This window comes from Balearica regulorum, chromosome 1 (assembly GCF_011004875.1).
Source record: "Balearica regulorum gibbericeps isolate bBalReg1 chromosome 1, bBalReg1.pri, whole genome shotgun sequence".
Taxonomy (NCBI): domain Eukaryota; kingdom Metazoa; phylum Chordata; class Aves; order Gruiformes; family Gruidae; genus Balearica; species Balearica regulorum.
In genome coordinates this window covers 55,136,583-55,153,706 of record NC_046184.1, presented here as the reverse complement: position 1 = coordinate 55,153,706, position 17,124 = coordinate 55,136,583, and the positions used below count along the sequence as shown (strand labels likewise).

Below are 17,124 nucleotides of genomic sequence, written 5' to 3'. Positions count from 1 at the left end.
ACTATGATGAGTGAGCAGGGATCCCCACTGCAGGCAGTTAAGCTTTTTTCTAAGTAGTTTTATGCCTAATGACTACACACGTCATGTGTCTGCCATACTTGGGCAGATAGAATAGTAGTTGTGAGAATTCTCTTTCCATTTCCTTATGATTAACAAAGGAGTATCTCCCATTGCTATTACAAACTTTAAGGAAAAAATAATGCTGTCCCAGAAAAAACGCAGCATAAGCTTCATTGCTGAATCTATGCTAGATTTTTTTTTTCTTAAAAGTTTCTTGTCATTTCTACCAACAATGAATCCCTAGTAGAAGAAACTGTTATTGATAGCTCAAGCATGCAGTAATTTACCAACATTTTAATCAGTGGGTTGTCTACCAAGAAGGCCTGTAGGTTAAAATACTGACTAGTACTTAACAACTCGTCTACACTATTAGACATCCCGCTGTTATAGGAGAAAGTGCACTAGTTATGACAATGATGGAAAGTATCCAAAAAATGGCTGTTGGTACAATCACTAAATTAACATGCCATACACCAAGTTCTAAAGAGAAGACTCACTTTGTAGCAATCATTTGCAATGAGTTGCAATAGGTTAAAGGACTCCCCTGAGGTCTCCATCTTCAGATAGAGCTTCCAGGCCAACTGTGGTTTCTTATTCATAATATCTGCAATAGCAACAAAAAGCTGGGATTGTGAAAACAATACGCCATGCACAATACTCAATGGCAGATGGAATAAATGTTCCTAAATTTCTTTGCTTAATGTAAACACATGCCTCACCCTGCAAGCATGAGGTTGGGAAGGGAAACTTGTTCTTATCTGCTGCCTTACTAGAGATAACAGCCAATTCATCAGAGAATATCAATGTCAAGAGGAATAATTATGGCATTTACATCTCAATTTCTATTTCACAGATACAGCAATAAGCACAACTCTCATGATTTCAGATTTGATTAAGGAACAGAATAGAAAGCATTAGAGAAGTTCTTTTATGCAGGACAATGAACTGTGGCAATCCATTTAGATGGTGAGATTTAGGATTATGTGTTCTTACACATAGACAAATTTTAATTGGCACCGAGCTGAGGTCTTTAATACTTGGTGCCCACCTCAATCTAAACATTCAATTCCCAAGATTCCTAACAAACCAAAAGCGAGGAGGGGACGACACACAAAGCCCCTCCAAGCATAACAAAACTTGTCATTATGTGTCTACTAGAAAAAATGTTTCCAAATGCCTGAGATTTGTCCTGGAAATTTGTCTATATGAGTAGAATTTTTCATTGGCCTTTAACTTTAATCATCCCTGCTATACACAACTAGAAATAAAAGAATCTGAATCTTCCATCCCAGCTATACTATTTTGCATGTGATGCTGCAGCACTATCTGTACTGAGGTGTAGTCTGCAATGTTTTAAAAACTGACTCAGAAATACTAAATAAAATTTTCTGTAGAATATTAAACATAGCAAAAATGTTCCAGTTTCAAGGAAAGAATTGAAAAGTTTAAGGAAGAAAAATATGCTGGAGATAATAAAGGACATCCTTGAGGCACAGGAGTTTGAACAATGCAAAGAATAATGTGATAGGAAAAAAAATACCACATATGCTTGCCTGATTCTTCTCTTCCCTAGGCATCTGACACTAGCTACTCTTGGAGTTAGACAGACCCTTGGGCCTGACCCAGTATGGACGCTTCTATTTTATGTTTTACTCTGAACATTTTAGAGTTGTAACTCAGTTTTTAAAGACAGAAAATCTTCACTCAAGCAATTGAGTAGACAAGGAGAAGAAAAAGGTTCACTGGTTAGGACAATGCTGACGGAACTACGGCAGCATTGCACTGAAGCAGTAATTGTTTGCTAAAGCCAGATGTATGAAAGGTGCAATAACCACCCACACTATAACTAGTGCAATCAGCTTTTCACTTTTGCAGTTCTGAATCCACCTACAACATTAAATTCAATTAAGAAAGTGGATTGCCAAGACTGATGCAATAGAGGAGGATCTGTATTCTGCAATGTTGAGGGTAAAGTGACTCACAGCAGCGAGCTAGCCAGCTAAGGTAAACAAAATCATTCTTTATCTTCTCACTCTGGATCAAAAGGAACACCTGCAGGAAGAAGGCAAATAAAAGATTATACATGCATGTACTTTAAACAAACAGAAGGCAGACCTGCCTCGTTTCAACACGCAGCTAAGACTTAAGCCACACAAACAACTGCTTCATGAGAAGAGTTAGTGTATGCAAGTGCAGTGCAGGGGCATCTCTCTGTATCGGGTAGGTGGAGGATTCAAACAGTGCCACGCTTATCTAGGGACTTCTGCAGCTGCAAAACGCCAAGCTGCGCGGAGGGTGCGGCCTGCTCTGAACAAGTGCCAGTGGGCGGCCATGCAACACGAACAGCACAAAGGAACACTGGGCCTGTGGGAAAAGCTATTTGGAATGTGTTTGTTTAGAAAGCAATGCAAGCAATTACATTAGCATCTTCTTGAAATACCAGAAGTTTCACATATATATAAGCCTTTCCTCCCCATACATGTCAGAGACCATTCCAGGTCAGCAATAAGCCATTTCTAATAATTTTGGTGTCAGTAAGGCTCCAAGGCAAAATGTTCGTCTTTTCTAACTTGCTGTACAAATTCAGGTTTATTATATTCTACATCTAAAGTGATGCATGGGGGGAAGTTATAAATTTTAAAATGTACTCTGGCTTTACTCACAGAAAAAACCCCAACTATTTATGCCTCTCTGGAGGTATATTTGTAACTATACAAGGATGCTACTGGCAGAACTTAAAATACCTTTATAGGAGCAGATGTATGTACTGGAACAATGAGTTCCACAAATTACTGACATTTTTATTGGTTAAACATTGCTGACCCCCTAATTTTGGGAGTGGTAAAGGGAAGGAGAAAAAAAAAAAAAAAAAAGGAACATTATCAGTGTAAATATGACTTTATCATAGTTTTGGGGTTTTTTTTTTTCTTCATTATGTCCAGCGAGGTAAGCTTCTTAGTAAGTTAATAAGTGTTTTATGTGGAGATATTTTACAAGTTTATGAAACACTGGGGAATTGTGGTGTTTATATGAAAGCATCATCACAAGCAAAGATCAGACATTAGGACAGTCTAATCAATTTAATTACATAATCCTGTTATTTAAATGCATCAGCTACATAACACAAGTTTACATAGACTCATTTGTAGGAATATAAGAGGAAAAATGTGGATTAACAGCAGTTTACACCTTTGTGTTTCTTTGTTGCCTGGCTGTAGCTAAAGCTTACTCATAGCATTATCATTTTTATCAGCATAGCCTGCTAGCATAGTTTTAAGATACTCACCTGCATTTTCATTAAGCTAACTAAATTAAGGTGGGTGAATTGAAATATATATACATTTTGCCTGACAGTCTTGGATATTTTTCTCAAAGAGAGATGCAATTTCAGCTCACAGAAATTAAGGGAGGGGGGTACTGGGAGGAAAAGAAAAGAAAAGAAAACAAGAAAGAAACCCCCCAAAACCAGGGGGCCTCTGTTGTCAAGAAACAAGAGTTAAAAAGTTAAACAGGAAAAACACAAAAAAACCGCAAACCAACCAAACCTATATGATTCACTTTAGACTACATGGTTGTTTTTTTCTGGCTTGTCTTCCTTCTGGTCTTGTGGAAAATGTTACTGCCATCTTCATAATAGCTATTTGCTTTTGCATATTTTAGTTGTAATTAAGGTTCTACTGCACATAGACACAAAAAATGCTGTGCATAGAAGTTAATCTCTTCCAGCTGCATCTGGATGCTGCTGAATAAGATAGTGAGCACTTCCTCTTTTCCTCCCACATCTCCCAGAGGAAGAAAATTTTTTTTAAACACAAATTTCCAGGGACACCTAGAAGGTCTTAACTATTCAGTGTCTTTTACTCAGCATGCCCTAGTCAGTCTCAACAATAAGACTGCCTGGGATCCCAGACAAAGCATAGGAAATTTGATTAAGAGGGTATTCTTTGATCAATTAGAGATAGCTGCAAGCACTCTTGTGATGCACCACAAGCAGCATGACTCCCCATATACCTCACATTACAAGATTAGCAAGATAATCTTCTCTGAATAGTGTTCACTGAGAGTTTCAGTTCCTCTAAGAAGGGGAAGATGATGTTCCACCCAACCTGCTTATTTTCAACCAACATGAAGATCTGGAGGGAGAAAAGGAAGGAAAGAGGAGAGCATGTGGGAAATATTTCCATTGTTGTTTTTTAAAGAAAGTAAATACATACCTCTTCAGCCTCACTAAAATTGCCCATGGCAGCTTTGGCTTGGGCGTAGTTGAAGTTAAAAGTGTCATCGTTGTAGAAGTAACTCTGGAAAATAAGCCATACAGACAAAACCCAAATAAAACAAACAAAAACCAAACAAACAAAAGTCCTGCCATAGTATAACAACATTAAAAATACCCCCTTCCCCAAAAAATCTGAGTCACACTATATCAAGACAATGGGAAGGAAAAAGAAAAACCCACATTATGAACATACGGCATTTATAAACAGTGGGTAGAAAATTATGGACTGGCTTTTCCATCCTACATTCGTGACTACAAACACAGCTGGAACATTCCACAGTATTAACCATGAGAGATCTGGAAAATGCTCCAAGCTCAAAATTGCAGGGGCAGCTTTTGTAAGTGTAATTTTCACTTTGGGCATGTGAAGACATGCTGTGCTGCCATGGTGTCTTTCACCTCCCAAGCACTTATTTCACCACTAGGGTGGTAAATACGCAGTTGAGTCCCTAATGGCTTAAGGAGACGAACAGTTTGTTTTTCCAGGACTTCTCAAGGTTCAATAAGAGATCCTGTGGATCTGGTTATGTGACAGATGCTAGTCTGACACACTGGATCACATGATGGAGGTGGAGCCATAGTACCAGGCTGTAGCCAGGCAGCACATAATGCAATAGGACTTTCTTATGCTCAAGCCCTGCTCACAGGCACCCTTCTGTCTATCTGAAGTGCAACACTAAGTTTTTCTCTCCCATAACATTAGACTGGACACATCTGGTTAATGATAGATCAGGTTGATCTATCTGTATCTTTTCTGAAAGGCTGCATGGGTCAAAGCAAGAAATGTAACTCTAGGTGCAGGTGAGCCTGATGTTTGGGTTTGACCCAAATAACTTAGATTTGATCATGGTCAGATGTCCAGATTGAAGTATAACTCAGATGACCAAAGTCAGCTGAGCGTGTTCTACATTGAGCACTGTCCCACACTGCTGCATGGGTAGACCTGGTAGAGGTAAGGTGAAACACAATACCACAGCTACAAGCGTGGATGGGATTGAGGATCCCTGCTGAGGAGAGGTGCAGTGCTTGTGAAAGAGCATGGAAAAAAAAGCAGGGTGGTTTATCCACTGTAGTTACTGTAAGAAAAGCCTTCCTGGGTGCATAACAGCAGAGTGTGTGGAAGAAAAAATGTTTTTCCTTATATAACATCTATAAAAGAAACAAAACTTGTGTAGGAAGATCAAACTTTTGTTCTCTTGCTAAGGAGTAAGGAGGAGGTAAAAAGCATAGTTGGGACTGTACAAAAAGATATGGGAAGCAAGGGGCAAAACCCTTTCCCAGTGCTTTCTATCTTCTCTCATGATGTAGGGACACTGGAGGAAACTCTTCCTTCCCCTATCAAAGGCAGTCAGCAAAGGGTACTGATCCAGTCCACCTGCATACATCAAGCTAATGCCTTGAGGCGTCGGTGGGGGATTGCCACCATTTGCTGGATGTCTGGGCTTCACAGAAATAGTCTATGTTAGGGTCCAAAAGCTGGCAAATATAGCAAGCTATGTGAAAGCATGAGGATGAACCAATCAGGTGAATCTTAAGCTCAGTTTGTGAAAACATTTCAGTACCCTTAGGGTGAACTAACTGGTTTCACCATATGAGAATTACAACACTTCACTGTATTCTTCCTCAATGATAGTTTCGTGTGAATCAGCACAAGTCCAAGGTTAAGCAAAGCTGGCGAGCAAGATCCTAGTTTTACTGCACAAACAGTTTTGTCTGTTTGAACAAAATAGCCCTCATTGTATTTTTGAATTAGAACAGAAAGGAAACTCTGTCAGCAACTAAAGTAAAAAAATGCATCATTCTATCCTAGATGTATTAGTGCTAGAGACCAGACCTGCCATAAAAACAAAACCGGTAGAAATGAACTAGTGCTGCTGGGAGTGCAACACATTCACAGCAGCTAGATTTTTATTATTATTATTTTTTATTTTAAAGCCACATTACATGTGCTGGACTTCACTCTTTTGTGGTCTTTTTAGTGGTATTCAATCTTTTCATAAAACTAACTTTGCTCTGAGTGATGTCCATTTCAATGAGATGCTCAGATACCTAGTTGAATAATGAAGCAGTTGTTGTGGCCAGAACTCAGCTGAGCCTGAATTAGCTTGTCTTCTCAGTTGATCCTCAGTGTTATAATGTCACCCTCAGGGCAGCTGGCAATACATTTATAATAAGGTGTCCTTTGAGACATTCTCATGCCCAAAGCAGTTTTAATCAATCATGGATGAAGGTGGTGTTTCCTGAAGGAATATCATGCAAACAATCTCCACAGAGTGCATAGCTCCACATAAAGTGCTGCAGAGATTCTGCTGAAGTTTATTGCTGTGAATGAAACACAAAGGTGACTGTAATGCCATCTAAACCTTGCCTGTAACATGCTACAGGAAGAATTATTTGCGTCTCTGTGACGAGAAGGGGACTGACCTAAGTAAATCTGAGCAGTGGCTAGATTCAGCTAAAAAAATGATGAGAATGATCAACTACTTCAAAAGGACCATGCAAGGAAAGTGGTAGTAGGCAGAAAACTTTTGTCCTTAGTCCTTGCTATTTATCAACTGCATTATCTCTCAAGTTATCAGTACTTATGATTCCCTTCAAGAATTTACCAAATATGTATTTTACTTAGGCTTGATAATTTTGCAACTTGCTAGATACAATCTACAAAACCTTCCAAACTTGCAACCTCAACCCTACCTTGAACTATGACAAATTCCATAAGCCAGCTGTGTTTTGAAAGGGACAAAATGCATTTTCTTAGAAAAGACATTGTGAATTTGCTGCAATTCCAGCAAGCTGTATCTTGTTTTCAGCCTCTCCTAACACAAATGGAGGTTTCAAATCTACCTTGTCTATTCTAATCCTCATTTTGTATAATTTTATTTTCTTAGCTTCGCTCTACAGCAAATAATATCTATCTTCTAATTCTCTTAAGACAATAATTCAATTTCTAATTATTCTCTCAATCACATTTGAGGGGGTAGCGGCCAGTATTTCAAATAAGAGTACACCACTATGCAATGAAAGACACCAATCTATAAATACATTCACATTACAACTGTGAAAACCAGGGGAATATTTAAAATATTATCTTTGTCTAAATATGGGTCAAATCAAAATAGATATATGGTTACTGATGCTGAAGGCATGTATATGTGTACAAGTCCAGTTCGCAAGCTGAGATCCACACATATATGTTATAATGTGCAACAGTAGTTCTACATATTTTCAGCAGAACAGCTAAGTTTTTAAACCAACCAAAACAAACCACCCAAACAAGCAGTCAGATAACCCTTCCCTGCTCCTATGCACACATAATAAAATAATTTCTCCCAAATCTGACAAGGTAAGAATGCTCCTCCTTCTGGTTGATAAATCTAGCAGGATTGAAGGCTTGCATACCTGTCACTATTTTTGCCTCCCTCCTGACAGTTTTTAAACATTAAATCTATTCCTCACCTATATTTCCCTCTGCATGGGAAATATCCAACATCTTACAAAATAACACTGAGTGTTCTGTGCTTTTCCTTTTCCCTGCAGATTTTCTTTCCAATCCTTCCCACAACACTTTTTGCTTTATACCCTCACAGACACAGAATTATCCCACCTAAAGCCCTCCCTGTAGCACTTCTCTTGACTCATGAGTCTGACCTATCCTCTGATCACTCTATTGCCCACTTTCACCTTCTTAATTTCTGTTTAGTCCCTTGTTCGTTTCTGGCTTTCCTCTACAAACACTAGCCTTACTTTCTGATATTAATGACAACTCCATTTGCCTCCCCAGATGCTATTCTTCTCTCTCTCATTTCTAAGCTTTCCCATATAACTTGGAGGTGGTGAGTAATCACATTTAACTAACTTTTTCAGGTTAGAACTAGTTGTTTAAGAAAGTTTCTAAAGGAAATGGAAAGAGCTGGGCATTTCTGTGGGGTGACTCATTCCATTCTAAGATAAGTGCAAGAAACACACAGGATGAATTCTCCTCTGGAGATTACCATCTGCCCCTGTTGGCTATGGACTGAGACCAGATGATCAGTTATAACTAGAAATTTGACTTTTAGATGGCTCAAGTTAGGCAAAAAAATCTCACTGTTAGTTTCCAGCTCTCCTTTTCTTCAATTACACACACACACTCCAATTTGGGGGTGGTGGTGATGGGGTGTCTCTTCATTCCGCTACAGTGGAGCCATTCCAGTGGCTACAGCCACTTGGGATTTCGTCAATGACCTCTTTCCAGACAAAGCTTAAAAAAACACTTCACCTTCATAATTTTTCACCCATTAGTTTCTCTTGGCACCATTACAACCACACATTTTTCTTTAGATCTCACCCTCCTGAGAACACTGTAATTGTAATCTCCTTAATAATTTCTTCTTAGATTCTTGTTCCTCTTCCTACCAAATCTAGCGTTCTTACAACTCTAGTTTCAAATCACTGGAACAAGACAGCAATCGCTTAACCCTATAATCACACTCCAGCCTCTCTTTCCTCACATCTGACTTATAACTGGATATCTGTAAGTTAAATCCATTTTATCCGTTGAATACTGGTGATCTGATAAAGCTGTATTATGATAACTGCAAACTCCTCTTATTTTGAAAAATGCAACATTGCCTGTAGGGTACCACTGAGATTACTTCTGCAAAAATAATATTCTCAGTTGATTGCTTTGGTAATACTGCCCTAACTTAGCTCTTCATAGACTGTTTTCCCTGTAAAATATATGAGCTATTACTTTCAGGGTCCTTCATGTCCTATCTTCCTTACACACTTTTGTTCATTAAAATGCTGTCCCCAATTATTAACCAGTGACAATAATCTCCATCACTCATTTGATAAGTTTTAAGAAAACATTTGGGTTTTTTTTCTCCATGTTGCCCACCACATAAAGATCCACAAATTTTTTTCATTGTCTTCCTTTAATTATCTTCATCATCTTCTGTGATGCCACCAGGAAGCCAGATAATGCTTAAATTGCAAGTGTGATGAGACCATCATACCCACCATGCTGCACAATGCTCTTATAAACCGCTGCTTTATGTTTTAATCCATTTGCTGTATTGACTAGTTATGTCCCACTGTTGTTCCTGTGTTTTGTTGTTACTGTTTCATTTCTGTATCTTTGTATGTTTACACAGTGTCTCACACAGCACAGTCTAACTCCATAAGTAGTGATTCCATGCATTAGAGTACTACTAATACTAAATACTAATACTAACCTTGACTGAGTTGAGGTAAATCAGGACATTACCAAACTGTCTAAGAAGAAAGAAGCAGGAGGACATGCACTGTCTCCCTGGAATGGTATCTAAAATTCAAAAGAGAAATGCAGATTTGTACAATTTAAAAGTCACATGGTAATAGACATCACTGCCAAGATTGCTGGCAACTACGAAAGTAGCTAACTTCTAAAAATAGTGTAACTTGCCTTTTCAGGCAAAGGGCCATATGAGAGGTTAGAAAAACTATTAGATCATCTTGTCAACTTTCTCTACAGCATACAATAACTATTGCAAGACTGTATTCAACAGCAAATTATACGGAGACAAATTGTTTAAGCAACAAGCCTTTTGCATGACACAATTTATGCAGCATAATTTTACCGTGAATTATTCTTACTCTTAGGAAACAACACTTGATACAAAGCCTGAGTTTGTTATTCCAACCTCATTAGCCTTTTTTCTTTAAAATTATGCTTTTCAGTTATCCTGGACAAAGAAACTGAATAGATTTTTAGTTCCAGTAAGAGAATAAACTTGATACATGGAAAATATTATTATATAAAAAAAAATACATGCACAGGCAAAATACTCAGTGATAAAATATAATACGAAAATTAAATTGCATGCATTTGGGATTACCACGTTGCTCACAAGTGGTAAAGCTATAAGCTAGGCATATCAGTTCAAATGAGCATCAGTAAACTTTGCTGCTATCTATGTCATCATAAACTTTGCTACCATCACACTATGCTGTCATCTATTCTGAAATTGCAAGCTGTGTTACTGAAAAATTATTTCAAAGCTTTTTTAGGGATTCTGAAGTTTACTATGACTAATTTTTGTTAGACCCAACCAGCAGAGATTAGTCAGAGATGGATGAACCCAAGTAGCAGCTGGGAAGGCATAAACACAAGTGATGTCAAGTCACTACTGTTTCACTATATCAAATGATCAATAGAGAGCGTGCTGCTCTGAGCACTTTGGTAGGGTGACAGGAGATAAGATTCTAAGGCAACCAAGAGCCCTGAAGTAATCTGCTCCTGTAGGTTAGTTACCATCAATCCGTCCACACTAGAAAATTAAAATATCTTTTCTGTAGATAGAAATTTCAAGTATCTGAAGACCAATATTTTGACTCCATACCACAGCACAAAACATAGCATTCCACTGGGAAAATTGTACATTGCCTTTAAATAAGGTAGGGTAGTAATTATTTCTGGAGAGCACTACATAAGATCTCAAAATATATTTCAAAGGAAAGCAGAATATTCTCATTTTTTCTCTTTTAGCACTAGGAGATACAGGACTTGGTTGTTCTGTCATTTCCATATAGAAACAATCCATCCTTATCTATGTCTGAACCACATAATTCAGTTCTCCAGCTGAAGAAAATTATTTGGTTATTTATGAAGTGTTCACCTGGGAGCAGAAACTTGCCTGTATATTTATCTGTCCTTTTTTACATGCAGGCATACTTATCATGACACATATATGCTTTGACAGGATAATAACAGTTTTCCTCAGTATTCCTATGCTCTTTTTTCTTCTTTTCTTTTATTGTAATGAGAATGCAGGTACCTCAAAAGTGCTCCTTTTTTTCTCACATTCAGTTTTTGAAGTTTACATAAATTCACCGCAACTGATTTTAAACAAAGTTTTAAAAAATGCAAAGAAACATGCAAAGAAGACTTAAACTTGAGAATATATTTTCAGTAAAAAAGAATCACAGTAACAAAATATTAGAACCACACTTTTCTTTTCCCATATATGATTGGAGAGTTTCTAAGTTTTAGTATTTATTCTTATGTCCACGTTTTGTCAGAAAATTTTGTTATCCCAGCATACTATCCTGCATATACCTTTAGTGAAAGATTTCATTAAAAAAAACCAAACAAGTGAAACATCTGTAAATCTCATACAACTCAGGAATGAATACTACTAGTGACAGGAAAACTAGAGTTTTATAGTTCTAATTCATCCCATGTGATTCATGCAGCTTCCTTTTTCCAGGAAAAAGTTCTCAATTTGAAAAATTACTTAGGGTGACCTAAGAATACCCCAAACAAAAGACTGCACAAAGTCCAGAAGAAATATTTCATTCCTCCCACCCAACAGTAGATATGCCTGACTCGGTCCTAAAAGATGACCACTGAAAATGAAAGGGGTGGGTTTCTCCATTATGCTTGCAGTGTTTTAGAGCAGTTTGTAAGACTTACGTTAAGCACTAGAAACACTGCATTTAATAGAAATGTTAATGTTCACTTACTTTCAGTAATGTTCCTTTTGCCCCATTTCCTTCTTAACTTATCTCAGAAATCTGATCTGTTTAATTTTCCCAGTTAAGATTCTGGGAGAAGCGCATAAGAATTAACTATAAAAATCTAGTTATATCCTCCTTTGTAATGCCAATTCCATTTTGTGTCATTGGGATTAAGATTTTTTATTAAGTTTAAAAAAAAAAACCCAGTAAACAAAAATCTGCTGTTCTGGGTGTTATTTACTGCTGCTAGAGGGTGAATATTGGCTCCTATACTGTAAGTGCTTCCTGTTTTGGGGGGGGGGGGTTTGTTCTGGGTGTCTCTAGTCCTCTTAAAGTATATCTTCCAATATGAGATGAAACGTTACATGTATTGGAAAGAACTTTCACATTAAGACTGTTTGTTCTATGCTCCTTGAACCTCCAAGTCAGAAATCTAATTAAAAATAGCAAAGGGATTAATTGATGACTCCGAATGACTTCACAAGTACTTGATACTGTATTCTTCCTAAACTGTCTGTTGCTGTTTTTTTTCTTAATGCAGTCATGGGATTTCTACAGTTAATAAAACCAAGTCAGAAAGACAGGACCTTGTTTTGAAAAAATAGTCCACATCTTCATTTTAACCCATTAATTTTTGATAATCCACATTAAAATCAGAAGCCTTGTAGGCCCAGTTGTGAGCAAAGACAGAGCATAGGATTTCCTCACTCTAGCGAGCACAACCTACTTTTGTGTTATAAATCTGCAAAGCAGCTAAATAACTTGATAAAGATCTTAAACAGACAATCTAGTGCTACTAGCTCCTTGCAAGGATTGGCACAATGGCAAGTGCTGAAGCATAACTTACATGCTTGAATAGCACAGCTGGCTACTTAGCAAAAGCCTCAGTATACAAACAGGGAGAATTCTGTTCTCCATTCTAAATCCAGCAAAAGAAAGGCAGCAGATCAAAAATGGCCACAAATATACAACAGAGTGGCTAATAAGCTAAGTTTCATGAGAACATAAAAATGATTATATTGGATCCAAAGACTATCTGGCTCAAAAGTTTGCTGAGTAAGAAAATACAGCTATTGAAATAATATAGTCTAATTTCACATATAACACGTGCTGTGGTATGTAATGCCACTTCCTTTGAAGTTTCTCCCAGCTTCCAACAATCTGTACTGAGGACTTCCTAATCATCACTGAAAAAATTGTGTTAAACTGCCAATGGACTTTTCTTCTACAAATTTCTTTATACCTTCTGGTTCTTGCAACATTCTGTATCAAGTAAGTTGTGTTATGTGAAAAAGTAATTTGTGCTGTTTAATTGTCTTACATGATGATTTATTTCAATGCTCCTTGTTTTTTGTATGTAAAGTAAGTAATTCTTCTCTATTCCTCTTCTCCTTGTCATTTATGATGTTCTGTATCACGAACACAACCAAACCCAGTCATCATTTTCCAGGCCATATATTCTCCTTTATTTAATCCGTAGATTAGATTGTTCAAGAAGCTATCCCCTTTCTCTGATCATCCTTGCTGTCTTTATTGTACCCTTTCTTGTTCTACCATACTCTTTTTTGCAATGTAAGAACCAGAATTGCAGACAGTATTCAAGAAAGGGAACCACATCTGTATACAATGACACTAATTATTTTTGGTTTGTTCTCTCTTTCCTCATCAGTTCCTAAGATTCTCTTTAATTTTCTGATAATTTTGCAAATATAGTTAGTTTCCCCCCATGTACTACTTCACATTTATCAAAGCTAAATTTAATTTGTATGTTATTGTCCAGCTTCATATATTCTTCCACAGCTTTCATCACTGTGGAAGCTTTCATTTTTCCTACTGTGGGTAATTTTGTACCATTGGCAAATCTAGTCATGTCATTATTTGTCTCCTATATCTCATTAATTATGAATACAAGCTGTTTCTTTAAAGAAACAAAAGGTTCTTTCAAGTGTTCAAATCAGGTGCATTTTATCCTTTCCACTGCTACTTCACTGAAAATTTTCTGTTAGAAGTGAGAAAGGTTATTATGTAGCTTCCCTTCCTGAAATTAGTACTGTGGAAATTTTTTAAGGTATTTGCTAACACATGGACTTTGAATTTGATTATACTCAGATCACTGTAACAGAATTGGATTTTCATAATAAAATTTCAAATCAGGTTCTATGCAACCTCTGTATTGGTCTGGAGTCACCTGTTCACTTGTGTGTTCCCTAAGATGAAAACTTAGCATTTAAAAATTAATTCTCTATATTGTGCCATGTCATTGCATTATGGGTCAATATAGGCAGAATAGAAGTCTCCAACTATTATTTAATTATCTATCTATATAAAAATCTCTAACCTTTTTAATATGCCAGTCACTGTTCCTATCCAGGCTGGCTGGTGAATAATTTAGCCTCAATACGATGAGTCTCCTATCTGAGCAGGTAATTTAAAACAATTTTATGTTACTCACTGATTAAAAAAAAATATTAAAAAAAATATTTACTTTATTTTGAGAGAAGGTTTCTCCAATGTGTAGAACCATTTTTCCACTGGCATCATCTATTTAGTAATACCCCATTGTAAATTAAATAAGAACAATATCCTACATGTTACCTTCCTCCTATCACATTTAAAAATTATATTAGGTTTATAGCTTCCTCTTCTAAAACCAAGTGTTCCACTTTATTCATCTTCTTGTAAAAGATTTAATATTTGTATAAAAACACCTACATATTTGGTCTTCATGTGTTTGTTTTTTGTTTTGTCCTATCTAAATTGAACTCTGTTTGCCTCTTCTATTTCCTATCTACAGTTTGTTGACCTCCACCTGTCCTTCATTTGAGGATGCCAAAAAAACCCTCACACTATTTCACCTTTAAAGGAGGAGTTACCTTGACCTGCATGCGCTTCTGTAGGTCAGCTTTCTCACGCAAGTTTTTAAAAAGATGACAAAGCAGTTTTCACATGGAAGTACCAAGAGTGTAAGATGTTTGCAGTATTAATGTTTCCATTTACCTTTATTTGGAACCAATCCTTTCCGGAGGCTCATTTTTTCAATTGATCCACCTTCCTAATCAGCCTACATTTCTATTACCTTCCCCCTACAACCATACCTCAAAGTCTCAGCATCTCTATCTTGTTTTGCATATGAGTTTAAAAATATTTCACAGTAAAATTAAGACTTTTAGCTTCCTAACAATTTCAGTTTTGGTTTTGGGCTATATCTTCATGAGACATCGTTTCAGGATGTCTTTTCTCAGATTATCTCTGTATTATTTTTATCCATGTGTGCTACGGTCACTCATCACATCTGCATGACTGGCATTAAGAGGTCCACCACCATTGTAGCAATCATCCTGTGACTTTACTGGCATCACAAACTGAGTTAGCTATATGCCCACCAACCGAGTGCTCCACTACTACAGTTCATATTGTTTCTCTCTATTAGCTGGGATCCCAACTCCAAAAGGATAGCCTCAATGCAAGAGGAATGTTTGGGAAGGCTCATGGAGGGAACCACTTCCAGCCTTCCAACCTGAAGCTCTCTGCTGCACAATCTCAACAGTACAAGGGCTGTAAGGGGAACAGAATGGCTCAACAGTATTTCTGAAAATTTCATCAGTGCTGCCACTTTGTCTCTTGGGGTCCTTCTCTTTAGTCACCATGGACACAGGAGACAGCATTCTGTTGCTGAGGACCATGAGCTGTCACATCAAAAACATGTATAAGTTACCCACCTAAAGAAATAGTCCTACTGACAATGCCTACAAAGGAAACTGGGAAGCCCTGTTTCAGCTGAATTTCTGTGTTCCAACAACTGGCTTTTTTGATTTGGGATTTGTGGGTTTACTTTGGCAAGGGGAAGGTAAGACAAGGTCTTGTTTTAGTCTATTATTGACTAGCAATCCTAGATTTGCACCTGTGAGTGCCTATACCTGTGAGGTTTCAGCCATACACTTCATCTAATTAGGCTGTTGTCTTCTGTTTCTATAATGGGGATTATCAGTCAAAGGCAAGCTGCCACAGCATCTATCAGTGAAGACTAGCAGTTTGCAGTATAGTCTCTTTTCCAATCAAATTCATACAGTAGGGTTTGGAATTCATTGAGCCTTCTAATTTAAACTTGCAAATTTGTTTTAGACTATAAATTAGACCTGCTGTTACTCATACTACAGCAACAAAATGCCTAGCAATAGTCATGCTAACAGTCAGCAGTTAAACAAAGATGCGATGTTATATATTTGGACATTGTAAGAAGGATTACATAATGGAGAAAGAACATTTCAAACATACCACATTCGCTGGCTGATTCACCCACCAACTGGAAGAACTGCTGAGCAATTTTCAGATGATCTCTCTGGGAGAGGAAAAAAAAATCCAATATGAGTTCCAGAGTTGATGCTACAGTACACAGTGAAAATACGCTCCGAGGAACAGATGGGGAACAACTAACAGACAAACCAGGGCTGAAGTAAAAACAGAAAGAGTAAATGTGCAACTGTACATTCCTAGATACACAAGAACACTTAAAGCAAAGAGGTGTTTTTGGAAGCAGGACAGAGAAGCCAAATTCAGCTCGATTTATTGTCAGGACTAGCAACAGAGATTTGCATCTTACTCATTCTGGGCCGAGTACTGTATGGAAGAAGATTAAGAGACTTAGAGATCCTGCAGTCTAAATGAGAAATGACTTCCTCTGTCACTCCATTCCAGTCCCTACAGATCTGATCACATCCTACTGTTGGAGAAGCTGGAGAACCTCATGGGCTTCACTCACCGAGCCCATTTCTTGTCCAAGCGCTGCATTTACCACTCCTTTGAGAATGTACTCCTGAAAAAAAAAAAAAGTAAAAAGGATCAGAGAAGACAAGGTGAAGATTTCAGAAGACACATAAAAGCCTACTTGCACATTATTTTCTTCCTAAATTCAACTCTGTCCCAATTCAGTTTAATAGGTAGCTGGTTACTATGATAGTGTTTCAGCACAGTAGTACAAAGTTAACCCCCCAAAGTCCATTCTATTTGTTAGCTAGTCACTTCTGCTAAATATGTGGGATGCAAAGGTGTAGTGTGTTTTCTGATTAACTCTTATGCTCAAAGACGATGCACCAGAAGAAACGCCATAATATACTATCACCCCCTCTTCACCATCATATGGCCAATAATCAAGTGCAATGTTGTTATCTTAATGCGCAGATCCCACTTCAAGTTAACCATAACTTGGTTAACCATAACATTGGTTAACCATAACCACTATGGTCCTTGCTCCAAAATGCATAGCGTTTCCCATCACGGCAAAAATGTTCAGAGGTTTGTGCTCTGTGGTC

General features: G+C 37.4%; 1 protein-coding gene across 1 annotated transcript in view; it reads right to left on the bottom strand.

The window, feature by feature from the left end:
- The window catches only part of IFT56 (intraflagellar transport 56), a 46,623-nt gene that overhangs the window by 5,857 nt on the left and 23,642 nt on the right, over nucleotides 1–17,124 (bottom strand). The window contains exons 11-16 of the mRNA XM_075750780.1: nucleotides 16,575–16,628; nucleotides 16,091–16,154; nucleotides 9,553–9,641; nucleotides 4,275–4,358; nucleotides 2,043–2,112; nucleotides 558–664 (exon numbers count right to left, since the gene is read on the bottom strand). Coding sequence (XP_075606895.1) covers nucleotides 558–664; nucleotides 2,043–2,112; nucleotides 4,275–4,358; nucleotides 9,553–9,641; nucleotides 16,091–16,154; nucleotides 16,575–16,628 — 468 coding nt within the window. The remainder of the gene's footprint in view (nucleotides 1–557; nucleotides 665–2,042; nucleotides 2,113–4,274; nucleotides 4,359–9,552; nucleotides 9,642–16,090; nucleotides 16,155–16,574; nucleotides 16,629–17,124) is intronic.